Source organism: Patiria miniata, unplaced genomic scaffold (genome assembly GCF_015706575.1).
Source record: "Patiria miniata isolate m_02_andy unplaced genomic scaffold, ASM1570657v1 HiC_scaffold_1, whole genome shotgun sequence".
Classification (NCBI taxonomy): Eukaryota; Metazoa; Echinodermata; class Asteroidea; order Valvatida; family Asterinidae; genus Patiria; species Patiria miniata.
Window position 1 is genome coordinate 19,626,947 of NW_024037047.1, and position 15,685 is coordinate 19,642,631.

At 40.8% G+C, this 15,685-nt stretch overlaps 2 protein-coding genes across 2 annotated transcripts; one reads left to right on the forward strand and one right to left on the reverse strand.

Annotated features, from left to right (window-relative positions):
• Positions 1-1,960: 1,960 nt before the first annotated feature.
• On the forward strand, positions 1,961-6,709 carry LOC119724965. Its single transcript, XM_038196309.1, has 3 exons — positions 1,961-2,672; positions 4,993-5,231; positions 5,476-6,709. The coding sequence occupies exons 1-3, from the start codon at positions 2,317-2,319 to the stop codon at positions 5,700-5,702; spliced, it is 822 nt and encodes a 273-aa protein (XP_038052237.1). The 5' UTR covers positions 1,961-2,316; the 3' UTR covers positions 5,703-6,709.
• Positions 6,710-7,973: 1,264 nt separating this feature from the next.
• Positions 7,974-15,685, reverse strand: LOC119724970. The gene is made up of 5 exons (XM_038196323.1): positions 15,301-15,685; positions 13,722-13,995; positions 11,506-11,691; positions 10,298-10,494; positions 7,974-9,456 (listed from the first exon to the last, which is right to left on the reverse strand). Exons 2-5 carry the CDS (start codon positions 13,951-13,953, stop codon positions 9,154-9,156), a joined length of 918 nt encoding a protein of 305 aa, XP_038052251.1. The 5' UTR covers positions 13,954-13,995; positions 15,301-15,685; the 3' UTR covers positions 7,974-9,153.

Here is a 15,685-nt window from a genome sequence, read left to right on the forward strand (position 1 = left end):
AATAAACACACTATGAATATGAATTTGCAAGTCACAAAATAGCAGACAATTAATGTGGTGTCCCCTTTACACGTGAAATCGTGAATAGGTTTTGACATGATATTTTGGCATTTCAGGAGTATAGTTTTTGGCTACAGTTAATGAGGAATGTCAATATCTTTAAGTTAGACTGAAATTATTGAATCCCCTGTCAATCAGTTTCTCCATTTGGGTTAAAATGTCACGAGTTGGCACTCTAATTAATGGAATAACCCATATCAGGGCACAATCGGTCATCTTACTCCCCTGTCCTCATAGTCACGGGTACCCATTCATACTCCGAGTGGGTGGAGAGAGGCAATTATAGTTAAGTGTCTTGCCCAAGGGCACAAACACCATGCAGGTACGAACCCACGCACCATCGAACATGAGTCAAACACCGTAACCATGACATTCTACATGATAGCGATTACTTCATATAAATGTTATGAATTGTGTAATATTTTACACAAGTTGTGTAAACAACAGTTTACACAACGGGTTGCTAGGTTCATATAGTACACAACCGTCTGATTTTTACACAACCGAACAGTGTTTAATACCCATTTTAAAATAGAATACCACATTCCTGTGTAGAAAATGTCGGAGATACGGGGAGGAACACATCCTGGAAACCTGGAATATGGCCATAACATCCCCCACCCCAGAACGACTTTTTGTCAAATATTGTTTACGGGGGGCGGGGGGGGGGGATTTGCTCACTCCCCCTCAGATTTATGCGGTGAAAAAAACCAAAAAATGTCAATTTTGAGATCATCTTTTGAATTTTCCAAACTAAAGAACAGTTATAAAAAACGGAGAACAAACAGTACAACAGCTTTCAATGCACCGTTCTTAAGTAAGTTTAAGGGATGTGAGGGCAAAACATGTAGCGTGCACTGCATTTCCATTTGTATCATGAACAAAAAGCGCCCCAACTCACGTCGTGTCCAGCCACCCCCCGCCCTTTTCGAATTTCCACGGCAATTTGAGGATTTTGTGATATGTGGCCTTCCTCCATCCCCACAAGCCACTGTATCCAGGTTTTGCTTTTCAAGGTTTTCAACGCGATCATCACCCCTATACACAATCCTTCGCACACCTTGCACATTCCGACACCATTAGAACCACAATCCCTTTCCTTTGTGCCATTGAAAGTATTGTATCCACATCCGCTTTCAAAACTGTACAAGTTTCCAGGACTAACAATTAGTGATTATGGTTCAGTAATTTCGGACACAACGTAGAAATTCAATATCTCCGTTGCCCGAGCAACGGTTGCCCGAGCAACGAAAATACGTAAGTCGACTATACATTCAAAAGGCAACTCCCGGCAAGGTTGCCGCTCCCAGTGCGTGATGTTTCCTGGTACTGCTTGTCTATTTTGTTGAGATTAGTTGTTGATTTTTTTTTAGTAAATATCCGCATTTGACGTCGACATAAACTAAACATTTGCAACGAAAGGCCTTGCTAAAGTTTTAAAGCGGAAATACAAATCTGTTTCACTTTTATAGGCGAAATTTTGCTATCCAATATACTGCCCATCAGTTTAGGGACCCCTCTTTTAATTTTCCAAATATTGTCAAAAATCAAGAAATCCTATTCAATGCATGCACGCCTTGTCAGCCATTTAGTTTAAAGGTATAATAATAGTAATAGTAAGAGTGGGTATTTAGCGCACGTATCCACGGTGCTCAAGGTGCTACATGCTCAAGGTGCTATGATTACACCTGTTTAATTGATTGGCCTGGGTGGAATTTTCGAGAATGAGTCTGATAACCCTGCAGGTACATTGCGGGAACACAGTAGCTGGTGCAAGTGACGATATTTTGGAAATTACCTCATGATTGAGCCCTTTTGTTAAAGTAATCTACTGTGTACCCATTTCTTGTCACCCTGCGCGCGTGCTGACGTCAATGGCCCGACCCAATACAATATCATTTTGTATGCATCAGGTGCGAAAAGTTGTCTAGGCTGAAGTTCACAGTCAAATACAACTTTGGTTGGGTGTGTGCATAGGCATTCATACTGCGTGCGCGACGGTAATAGAAATGACTCACCAGTGACGTATATCATTGACGTAGGTTCTTCAGTGATAATGGACATGGAACTGCATGGCAAAGGTAGTCAGATAACTGCATGACAGGCGAAGGGACAACACGCACATCGCTGTAGCGCAACTTCATCATTGCATATATGCTTGCTCGTTAAACAAAGTTGACTAGAGCTGCTCATCATCAGAGCCAGAGGACAAGGAGACGAGGAGACAGTGGACGAAAGTTGTACTTTGAAAACAAAATGAAACAGTCGAGTCCGGACTTTTTGATGCGCGAATCCCACACGTGTCTGACGGTAGCACATGAAGATTTGACCACCATGCATTCAAATCACAAGCAATCCTGCAGAACGTTCTTCCCTATCCGATCGCGAGATGTTCTTCTGATTCTCATCTTTGTTTCCTTTCTTCACGTGCAATCGGCGAACGCTACTCGCCCAGAGTACCGTTGTATTGAAGGAGAAAGACTCCCAAGATTTGATGGGTGTAACTGTGGGGAGTATGCAAGCATTGTATCCAAAGAAGAGGCGCGGCAGTTGGATGAAGCTGGAGTTCGTGTGTTCTCTCGGCCACATGGCCGCAAACCCGGGAGGCAGCAGTGAGTATTTGTAATAATAATTCTCGCAAAAGGCCACGAGGAAGACACGTTTTGCTGACAAGTTTTACTTTAGGGAGAAAAGATAGATTAAAGAGATATTTGAATGTCTATCAATGATTCTAGTCTTAATTCTTGGCATACGGTTATTGTCGCACAATGGCCTAAAATGATTATTTATGATATTACCTGTACAGTATGCTGTGATGTTCAGGGTATATACCGTTTACCCGTTGTCCCCGGCAGAGGGAAATAAAATTGTTAAATCCTAAAAGAAAAACCCTATTCTTCAAACATATACTCCCATCATACTTCGATCATTCTTCGATCGTTCCGCTGACAAAAGACGGTTAAAGAAACATAACTTAGTTTTAACGAGTTCCTAAATTTGCTCAGGATGAAAATACCACGTTCCTTCAAAACCTAATTTGGTTGATATCGTCCTAAAGAATCTACTAAATCAACAACTCAAAGTAGACAGCAATGCGACAAAGTACATCTCCCAACCTAGACGCAGGAATCAATGAGATAATTTTACAAATTCCTCATCAGATATGGAAAATGTTCTCCCCTTTTTGGATTTCTGTGCAATGCTACGCAAATTTTAATATGAAATTGTGGAACATGTTTTTAATTTCAACTGTTTTGATTTGCATGTTTAAAATCCACAATGGACAAATTTTCTTCAAAGGACTGAAATAAGGGGACCGGATGATTTTATCAATCGAATAGACCCAGCTTTTCATTCGAGATTATTTGTTCTTTTTCAAAGTATTTCCAATCTAAATTAGAGAGATTTCTTTGTTTCTGAATCTTCTAGTCCTCAGTATAAGAAGGTAGATCAGTTTTCTGCTGTACATTGAGTTATTTTCACACGAGTGACGTAATCATCTGATACGATTCTTCGAATTGCGCGCCTGCTATGACTGGATCCATGGCCATAGGTACTTTTGGCCAATGACAGTATGACGAGTGTACGTGTAAACAGCAATCGCTATGGAACCATGGTTTGTTTACACGGACAATACGGTCGCATAATGCGTGAGTCATGCGTTTTGACTTGTTCGCAGAAACACCAACTTATGGAAAATTGTGCAACAGGCATGTGACATTCTATGAAAATTGGTTCTGATTGTATAACAATGACAAATTTAACAATTACAATTTAACAAATTCAAGGGCGCAGCTGCCATGCCCGTCTCTTTGGCCGAAGACTTGTGCAATGCGTGATTCAAATCTGAGTAATGTTTATGTAATGGCTTAAAACAAATTGTGAGTTTGTCTTACAGTCACTATGTGGACATGTGAACAAAAGATTTCGCCCTCTCTGAAAAACAGGTTTAGAGGCATTTTCGGGTCGGAGTAATCCGTCGCAGAATGAAGAGAAACATTAAAGGAAATAAAAAAAAAAAAAAATGAGGGTTGAAAGAGTTTAAGTAAAGTTTACAGTAAAGTTATTTTAAGTAAAGTTATTTTTTGTACCGAGTTTTCTTAACTACACGAAAACAAATAAATGTCCACATAGCGTATGCGACATGTAAAACAAACTTGCGTGTGTGTGTGTGTTTCTTTGAATAAAATGTGTGGATGCAGCAGTGGGTACATTCACTGTGTGGACCTCCGAACAAAAGAGGTCCACATAAACCAGGTAGAGGCGACGTTGTGTGTACTTGGGCAAGTCCACACAGTGTTTCCCCATTTCTGGAAAACAGGTTTAGAGGCACTTTTGGGTAAGGTTTATCTGTGGCAAAATGAAGAGAAACACTAAAAGGGATCATAGAAAAAAATTAGGTTGAAAGAGTTTTCACAGTTTGAGAAAAATGAGTTTTTTTTCAATGGTTTTTCTTAACAATACACGAAAGCAAGGGAATGTCCACACTTGGTATGTAACGTAAACGTGCGTGAGTTTGCCAAGTAAAAGGCCAGTTCTTTGAGATTGACATTGTTCACATGTACAGTACTATTGCAATTGAAAGTTAACCTGGGAATGGGAATTTCTCTTCACACTTTTTCTCTTCCCAGAGAATTTATTATCATTCTATAAAGTATGAAACACTTCTCCCACATTGGGAAATTTTTTTCGCACCTTTTCACACAAGTGGGAAACATTTTCACACTTATTCATACAAGTGTGAAAACATGTTTACAAAATGGGAAATGCGGGTCGGAATGCGAATGCTAGTTCTTGACATAACATTCCTTATTCCTTTTCGCAGTGTTAACTTTAAAATCATGGTGTACTGCACAATCACAAAACCCACCAATGCATAAAGGAAAAAGTTTTCTAAGGATTTCTCTTTTGTTCTATTTGTGTACTTCGCAGGTCGTATGTATGCATCCAGTGTACAAGATGTGGCGATGGCATTAAAGTAGACAGTCCGTGCACTTCTCGGGCCGACACTGAGTGCAGTAACAGCGCATGCGCAGATCCCTCCTGGAAGTTCGATTTTGGCAGTAAATCCTGCAAGCCGCCGAGCACTCCGCAACCACAAACCTCAACAGTGTTGGGACCAACGATTGCACGGACACCAGCGAGAGTGCCATTTCTCCATGCGCTAACTAGTAAGTGAACATAGCACAACCATTTGTCATGTTTTATGAGAGGAATGTACTCGGCCTTTTTTATTTTTTTCATTTCACCTTTTGCCCTTTTGTTTTTGAGAGAGATGTACCCCTTCCTTTTTTGCTCCGAGTTAAAGTACTCTTTAATTTCTTATTTCTGCGTCAATTTTCAGTGTTGGCTGAAAATTTTCACTTTTTTTGCATCATAACACTTATTGCTTGACATCTTTCCTTCCTGCTGCAGGAACACCGCCACCTGACGACAAAGATGACGTCACACACGACCCAGTTTTGTGGTCACAAAAACAGAGTCAGCTTATCATCATCGGTGTGGTTGCCGTGGTTACCGTTCTTCTCATTCTACTGGTTGCCATCATGATCATGGTCATCCAAATGAAAGGCAAAATAGAAAAGATTGCTTCGTCTCCATACTCGTCTCAAAATACATCAAATTCCTCGGTCAATGTTTGACGCAGTCTTGCTTAATATCAACTTGGTTCCAGCAAAAATAACATATTAAAATAAAAGATTTTGAGAACATCCTTTTGATAAACTCAAACGTGAAGACAACAGACAATCCTGAAGACACTAACATGATAGAGCATGGATGGTGACTATTATGAGAAAAAGAAGTTGTATGAATTTGTGAATTGAAAGATGTAAACAGTAAAAGACGATAATTCGATTTAGATAACTATTTCGTTTGACCAAGCTTATACAAATATTGTACAGCTAAGTTGAAGAAAAGCTTGACGCCATTAGCTCGCCCAGTGTCTGTTTTCAGAAAGGATATCGGTGGCAAAATAAGTCATTTTGTTCTTCGAAGGAAAGTGGCCCCGGGAGCCGAGATTTCCGTTTCTTACAAAAACATCCTGCAAATTTTGCCGCCGAGTATATGTATAGTGATTAAGTTGCACCTTGTCCACTCCCCTGCTTGACACTTGAGGGCGTCAACTGAGATTTGAAGATGTCAAGTATTTGACTGTTCTTCTCCATGTATAGTTAAGAATGCCTTGTATAACATTTTGTAACACTATTTTCTCGTTATCTTTTATAAGGATACAAACTAATTATACCTTCTTTGTACAATTTTCATTGCTATTTATCTTGGAGGTGAAATAACAAAATACCAAATATAAGGAATGTCATAATTGTGTAATGTCTTTGGATGTACGTATATTTTTTTAATTTAAAGGGGAGTGCACTGAAAGTGTTAAATAATTTGCAGCCAAACTATGTCTTTAAATATGAAAATAATTAACGAGTCTATAAATATATGCAGTCTATAAATATATGCAACGTCCTTTCTATAAATAAACAGTAATTGTTAATGTAATATTTATGACCGTGGCTAATTACCTGTAGGAGTGTAAATATTTGTTTTATTTTGTAAATGTATATATTTTTGAGATTAAAAGTGCGAAGTCATGTGAAAAATAATGAATAACAAACATAAAGACACGTTTTTGTTGAATACAGTCATTTTGAATGAGAACATTGATTTCTAGCTGTTGCAAGGTTGAACCAATAGGAGGAGATATAGAAGGGGATTGGGTAGTCTGAGTATCACCCGCTATCCACGGAACCCAGTTTCCAGCATGTCGCCATGACTAGGGATAGGGTGGGTTGTTGCAAGCATGGGCGTCGCCAGGATTTTTCTAGAGGAGGGCAAAACATATTCCCCCCCCCAAAAAAAATTCCTGTATTTCTCAAGATTTTCTCGATTTATCAATTTTAGAGGGAGGCAGGGACATTTTGCCCTCCCCCAACCCATTAAATATACACCACTATGACTTCGCGACTCTTTTTCTTTTTCTTTATCTCTTTTTTCATCCTTTTTTTTTTGCTTTGCTTTTCCGGGGGGGGGGGGGCCTGCCCCGACGTCCATGGTTGCAAGGTTGAAGCAATAGGAGGAGAAATAGGAGGGGATTGGGTAGTCTGAGTGTCACCTGTTATCCACAGAGCCTAGTCTCCTGTCGCCACGAATAAGGATGGGATGGGTACGACCACAAAGTGTCAGACGGACCTCCAGACGAAGCTAATATTTAGCTGCAATAAGGGGGCGTGGCCGGACCAATTTTGATGCGTTGACAGTAAATTCGCCGACAGGCCGTTGTGAAACCGTCCACACACACGCCCTCTACGCCCGTGTTCATAAATCCCGCCATTTCCTATTAAGACCCACAGTCCCACTTGTCTATGCGAGCAGATTCGGCGATTAATTATGCAAAACAAGACTGCATCTTGACCTCGAGATTCTGACCATTCAGCGGCGTCTTCTCTTGGGTCTTCGGTAACCCGTAACACAGCGCCCTCTCCCCGGCGCGTTCTAAACGCGCCGGGGAGAGGGCGCTGTTCATAATTCACTGCAAACTAGACGCCTGTGTTTTGTGAGCTTTATCTCAAAATTCCAATATAAAGAAGAAATTTATTGTGGAGAACTTTCCAAGGTGATCATGGATTACGTTTTTCTGAAACTTTGACTTTTTCGAATCGAATCCAATCAGCCTCACGAGGAAACGATCCACAAATAAATAAAACTTTGATTCATCCAGTATTTCCCGCTGTTTTCACGCAGGCAACGCTGTGTACTTTGACTCATCGTCAAAACTATTACATTTTTATTTTGGAAGTTATACACATTATGTTAAACACCATTGTTTTATCACCACGATAAAGACATTTCCGAATCTCTGACTTTTCCTTTTTATATTTAATAGGCATTTAGACCAACACACAATATAAATTTGACTGTAATTCCTCATTTATTTCCAAAATTTTCAAACAGACAATGTTGTGTATCTGAAGACATTTTAATAGTTGCTCGACTCCTACTCTTCAACATATTCGATTTTTTCCCCTCCAGACGAGTTTCAATATGTTTGTTTATATTTACAAGAAATTTAACTGCTATTTTTCCTCTCACTCCCTGTAGGTGTTTTAACCCTCTGAAAAGACGCTTTTCGTTTTTGGTTTTGATAGTTTTGCGCCCTCAAGGCACCGTACCAAAATGTACACCGGACCGCAATCAATTAGGGAAATAGTCCAAACTTGAACTCCAACAGTTTTTGCTGGATGTCTCACTCAAAAGTGAATAGAAACTTTTGCCTTTCTAGTAAAAGAGCACTTCAATGAGAAACGTGTTCAGAGCAACTTTGAAGCAATTTCAGATTCATGACCTTTCCTAAGTTCAGATGTTTTAAAACAAAAAACTCGCTAAGGTTGAATAAAGAACAAAGACCATTGAACACATTTGATTTGGTTTTCAGAATGTCAATATTTCCGAAATTATCATACAGAGAATTCTTCAAAATAATCATTTTAGCACACCATGTGAATTTCAAGGGATCTCCCAAATTATGACCTTTATTAATCAACTAGTCCAGGAGCTTTACAAACCAGTTCAATAATCTTCGCTAAGGCGATAAGATCAATTTGCATAAAAAAAAAACGCCTGAATAAATCCCGTCATCTGATTGGTGGATCGTTGATCATGTGTCATTGAAATGTGCGCCCCAACGCACGACGCGCGCGGACGCACGACAGAAATTGAAGTTTAATGCACGGTCTATTTTGGCGGTTCTGACCAATCAGATGACGGGGATTTATTCACATTCTCGCAAGGAAAGAACAAATTCATTCGTCACCCCATCAAATTATTCTTACCATTGCACTCACAATTCTTTGTATAATACTAATGCGTTAACTTGTCACTGAGAAACGAACGTTCCATTTTGAGTTACCCGACAAACCCCCTCCCAAGTGCCGCCTATCCAAACAGCAAACTCAGTTGATTTTATATTCCTTACATGGAAGAACTGCACAAACCCAAACTTGCAGCATTTCGGGGTAAACCAAGTTCCAATAATTATATCATTAGATAATTCAGTCATAATGAGTGACTTTGCATGCAATATGTCAGCTAGCATTCCCAATCATCTTCCTTCTCCATCGGTGATTCATGGTCTTGATTCCTCTTCATCCCACCTCCTTTCATCTTTCCTATCATTCTAATCTGCTCCCTGTACAACCTTCTTGCCTCCCGTTTCCATTTCAAGTCCCTCTCTCGAATCTCCCGGTTCCTTTCACCCTGAGCCAACTTCGTCATGATGTGGGCGCTGGTCTGTCGTATTTTTAGGTCTTCGTCGTACTCCATTTTCTCGCGGACCTGTTGCAGTCTGTTTTCGTTGTCTTGAAGGCGTACCAGCTTGGTTAGTTCAACATGCTGAGGATATTTGTATACATTTTTGTTAACATGGACATGTTGCTCTACGTTGTGGCTGTGTGGACATTTCATTTGCAGTGAACTATTGAAACAAAGAACTGTCTTTTAAAGACCTTAAATTGTAATGTAACTAAGCAGTTGATGGAATGTAGAATAATCAGTGGCATATCGGGGGGGGGGGGGGGGGGGCAGGGTGCAGGGGGCACCTTGCCCTCACCCAGGGGATTGTTTTGAAAGTCATGTTTTCAGCATCTAATTCAATGAATGGTTATACAGTTATGACATGAACAAAAACAAAGACAACCAAGCACCAAAACCAATGCAATGCGCCGTGAAAATCGGCATATATTTTGTAGTATGCATAATAATGGTCAGTATTTTGAAGAGCGCCCTCATGTTAAAGATGGGTACCAGCCCAACCCCCACCCTGCCTTTTTGATTTTACGGAAACCAACTGTCCGGTGAAAAAAACCCCATGTCGGCACGGATGTTTGAGTGCGGTTGTCCCCCCCCCCCCATATCAAAAGCTGGATATACGCCACTGAGAGTAATTGAATAAGTAATAGTCGGAGAATTTCTTCATCCTTTTGTTTTGTTGTTTTATTTGGTTTGAATACAATGGACGATAACCTATATTTTTGTCAAATTAGGAGGTCGTGGGTCGTGGGTTCGAGTCCCACCCGAGTGATTTTTTCCAGCTTTCACTCGGGAGGTAACACACTGAGTATACAGTGTTTAAACGTCGGTGAAGGGCAAAACCTAATTTGATTTATATCACCCGACGCAAAATTCCATCTTATTATATTTTTGTCCTTTAAAAAGTCAGGTTTGTCAATCTTACATCTCTTCTCTTCTGAGCCCTGCACATCTTGATCCTATGGTCCAGATGTCGAAGAGGCATTTTCTCTCGTTCCTTTCTGAGAGGCCCGCGGACAGACTCAATGGCATGATGGAATGGAGAAAAGCGCCCCCTATGGTGTTTTCTAGGAATATCATATGCCACGCCTCCTATTGCCACCCGAGGATCAGCTACAATTCCTAAGTACACGACAGAAGACGATGAGAAGCAACAAACTTAAAATCAAAATGACATGATGTAATGAACTGAATAGTTGATGTTTTGACCAATCACAGCTGTGATGAACAGGTAAATAGCCCATTCGCATCTATCCAATAAGTAACTGACCAAATTATTGTTAAAAACTTGGTTTGATGAGAGTAATGACACTAAACGTGAAATCATTCCTTTTAGCATGCTGTCATTTTGAAGAAAACAATAAAAGAAGGTCCTTCCCCAAAGATGACGCAAGTGACATATTTTTGGACATTTCCGTTACAACTTTGTAGTTGGGTGAATCCGTGAATGGGTGCAAACGTCGGTACGTCGCACAAACGCGCGCGGTTGCTATCATCAACGAGAATTCGTAGGTTCAGTGCATTGACTAATGGAGATCAATGGTTCAGTGTGTGTCGTCGCGTAGCAACAATCGGCTGAACTTAATGAGAATCACGTCCCGAATGCGGATTTCGGGGTTGTGTCATGACTCAGCAACTATTGAATCGAGATCCAGAATATTGCGTTTTCTCGGAAAATACAGCATTCACATGGCTAACGCTTTATCGGGTTAGTTGTTGTTGAACACCTGTCTTTAGATTTCGAGCACTTATGTTGCTTCAAACCATTGATCCCCATCATACAATGCAATCAAGGCTTCAAACAAAAACAAAAAGTGCAAGATGCGTTCACACGGGCGCCCGACATGCGCGTTTGGAACACGCAGTGTGGCATGGTGGCATGGAAGAGTACTGGGCGGGGCTAAATGGATCAGTCTGCTTTTAGCTAAATGATCGTGGAAGTTCCGTAGTGCAGTTTTAAAGTCTTATGAAATAGACCTGAGACCTAATGACGTCACATTTTGTTGACATATGTGCGCTTCTCATATGTAGTAGACGGTCCCTGCTACGTTTTTGCGTCCCAACTTCGCTCCCGTAGGAAAGCGCATATGTAAAGAAAGCCATTACGTCATCAGGTCTCAAGTCTATTGAAACCTTCTCTTTGTAGTTCGTGAAGTATCTCTTCTTGAGCCCGTCTTCGTCTATCAAATATCCCGAGCGGATTTGCATTCATGGGAGGCAGGCGGAGTGGAATGAATCCTGTCAGGTCGGGGTTGGCTTGTTCTGGGTTTCTCCATGATTCGTCTCCAGATTCGACAATTCGGCCTGATGGCATGGCAGCTGGGAAGATAATAATGTCAAGTTGGAAGCGTATCTTTGGGACCCTGCAGTTTTCTACAACCCCGTATAATACATGTATATGACAAGGGTGGAGTCAGAATCTAATACTATCTCGGGGGCAAGCGGTCAGCTGGCCATTGGGGTTTGGGGCTTGTCATCAGGTTGTGGTAGCGCTGTGACCCGGGTTCGATTCCTGCCTGGGCCAATATGTGGATATGGTCTTCAGTCCTAGCCTGATTCCGTGAGTTTTCCTCAGAATACTCTTGTGGGATTTTTCTCACACATCTTAAATTGTAATTTTTTAACATTGTCTTCTCCTTACTGGGCCCCATGGGCGACCAGTGGACTCCACTGAATGGGCTACCCAGTTAAAAATAAGACATAAATATTGTGGTCACTGAATGTCAAAGTAGGGCACTTTTGGGCAAGAAGTCGATGTTCAGAATATAGCAATAATAGAACAATAATTATGTCGGACATTAGATCTTCAAACGCCACTTTGCTTTTTGAAATTGGATATTCCAAGGCGAAGTTGTTAAATAATGAAATCAGAGCGTCCGAAATGTCACGCTGATTTGGCGACATTTCAGAGCAAACTCTTAAACAAACTATCATCTGGGAAATGGCATGCCACTCTGAAAAATACGTTGTCAATGAAATTTCAGTTTGAAACTTATGGAACATTTTAAACATGAGTATAACATCACACATTTTAAACATCTATAAATCGCAGAAAATCACCCCATGTCTTCTTGCAGCTGTTTGTCCATTCGCAGCGCTACCCAATTCTGCCTGGTTTTGACATACCAAATCATTTATTATTTTTGAGCGGGTGCACTTTCGCCCCGTTTTGCTCACCTCTCATTTTATTTCAAAAATCCGTAGAGAGAAGAGCCATAAAAAATTGTTCGTTCTTAGAAACACACTTGGCTTACATTTCTACTCCTCTTAACTGTATGAACATTAATTGACATCATTTGTTATGTAAATTGTGCAAACGTGAAACGTGCACTTCTTTCCGGACATCTGAGGGCGTTGTTGCCGTGATGTCATTTCAAGAAAACACTGCTCGGTTTAGGCCAAAAAAAATCTCCGGATTCTGGTCTGCGCACACGTCGCCATAGCCATGCGCGTTGGCAAATTTCAATTTTTTTCGATGTCTCAAAACCACCAAACTCACTGGTTTGACTGGAATCTTGCTGCTGCACAATTTTGACGTGCTTTTAGATGGAGTTACGATCGAGTATAAGCTTTGTGTGGCTTCTTTGGGCTCCCATACATTTTGCACTTAATTTAGTCGGGCACCATTTGCAGTCATCAGCCGACATTTGAAGGAAAAGTAAAAAAAAAAAAAAACCCACTGCGTCAACGTACCACTTTTGGGGCAAGCTCCATACCAGAAATCAAAGACTTTTTTGGCCTTAGGGGTTTTCTGTTGAAATTGTGAACCCAAACATTTGAACAATATTGAAAACATTTGTGAAAAAAAAAATGCTCACTGGCCTTACGAATCACCAAAAAAAAATAAAAAATGAAAATACAATGAATATGGAAATGTGCATTAGCATACACACCATATTGGTACCAACTTTACCATGGAAATGGCAAAATGAGATTGAATTCAAAAGAGTGCATACAAATACATTACATTTACGTTTCACATGAGCCTTTGACTCACTAAAAAATACTTAAGGTTAACACTATTAATTTCAGTGTATTTGTATTTATTCATAAAGTATTTGTTAATTGTTTTGGGGGTTGGCGGTGGGGGGGGGGTGGTGTGCATGACCTACACAGAGCCGTATATAGAGAGATTTGCGACAACTTCAGACTGTTGAACCGTAATGGCCGTTCATTATGTGTACAGTGCAGCGTGCGACTATAATTGTGTACGAACTATTATGTGAACTGATGCATAATCCGCCATTTTGGCTCCAAACAGTGTGACCCTCATGTCGCAACTCTCTTTATACGGCTATGGACCTACACATTCGAATGCCGGCCAAGCATGTTTACTTGTTGCTACGTACCTGTAGTTGGTGCTAGTCGTTCATTGCAATCCCTGGTGCTTGCAGGTTTATCGTCAACTGTACGGCCGGCTGTTTCACCGGCGTTTCTTGCTTTGTTTCCTGTGTCACTCCCTTCGTCGTTGTTGTTATTTTTGTTGACGAGTATTTTCATGTTTGTTGTCAGATATGCATTTGACTTGGTAAGGGATGTGACGGTGTTTCCTGAAGCGTAGATCTTTGGCAGTTGAACCATCGGTGCTGTCTTGTTGAGGTTCAACTTGGCTCTTGTTTCAACCTTTAAAAAATTGACCAAGAATAATGACATCGTCACTTTTGGCTTGGGGGGGGGGGGGGTGGGATGGGGGGGGGGGGGGTGTGGGTGTGTGTGTGTGTGTGTGTGGGGGGGGGGGGGCTTGCTCCATTCTGTATTTTCCGCCTTGTAAGAGAACGTCTTAAATGCAATACACGTATGCAACATTTGCTTTTGCTGCAATTTTCAGAAATGGATGGATTTGGGGTTAGTATTTTAAAGCAAATATTGTTACACTGACCTGTTTAAGGTTTTGTGTGCATAGATCCTGGAAAAATCAAGAGAAAAATGTTGTTCATGTAGCCTGGTTCCCTGACCCGTCTTCGGACGAAACGAAGCAACTGATAGACGTCGGGAAATTATCAGGTCAGCGAACCAGACCAGCTGGCTTGCCACCGTTGTGTAATCGGAGATCACAAAATGTGGACTAACTATTTTGGATAAATTGGGGGCAGTATTTAAAGAAACCGGACAGTTTGTTTTCCAACGATGGTCGTCCGATCAGCGTTAAATATTGATAATGATACAAAAATTGAACTTTTCTTGAAAATAACTGCACACAAGGTGCCATGCTTGGAGAATTCATTTTATAATTTTTTTGGTGTTTGCAAATTAATGTTGTACATTACATTTCACTCACCTGGAAATGTAATAAAGAGTGTGCATCAAGATCCGGACTCTTCAGCAAAATTTTATTGAACTCTCATGCATGTTTTACTTTATATTGTAATCAACCCTGCAAGAACTCGACACATACTGAGCGTGGCCAGTTGTCGTTTCGTTCGTATTCAAAAACTGACAATTTTCTGTATTCTAGAAAAAAATATCCTTCTTGGTTACACCCGACAAAAACACCCGCGTACATGTACTTCTTAATCTCCCATTATAACATCTAAATTCGATGACAAAAAAATGGCATCGTTGTCTGCTAGTATTGAATTCGTGGTCTGCGGGTAAAGCTGCAGGTTGTGGGTTCGAGTCCAGCCTGGGGTCATGGTACGTGTGCCCTTGGGCAAGGCACTTTGTCACTCATTGCTTCTCCCTACTCTGGAGTAAATGGGTGCCTGTGAGGGCAGTCTGTGATGGTTATTGTGGTTGATTTTAGCTGCTCTGCGCCGAAATGGTGGCATTGAGCTGTATACTCCCCAGGGAGCTGAGATGGCGCTCGAAATGTTTCATTTGCCCAATGAGCAGGGAGACAATGATGTAGCGCCTTGAGCACAATATTGGCGGATACATACGCTTTATTATTACAAGTTATTATTATTAATATTATCATTATTTACTTACATGAATGGTGAGTTGTTTGCAGCAAATTTCTCCAAAGTATCACCGTTGTCGCGAGGTTTGGCCCTCCTTTTTTCCCACTGTCTGAAGTAAATGTTTGGCCATTACCACATTTGACAGTTATCTGGTGATTTATTTGAATAATTAATGCTACCATTCTATTGTTGATCACAACTGAACTGTTCAGATGGAAACAATGCGACTTCCTTTGTTACCATTGGAGTTGTGTTATTGCGCAATGAATTGTGACGTCACTATTATTGGGACGTTCGGCCGCGCGTGATATATGTTGGCGCGCTCCAAGAACAATGACTGGATCACTGTGAAGTATCTCTGAATCTCTGTGGGTGTGTCTGTCTGTTTGTCTGTCTGTATTTCGATTATCTCC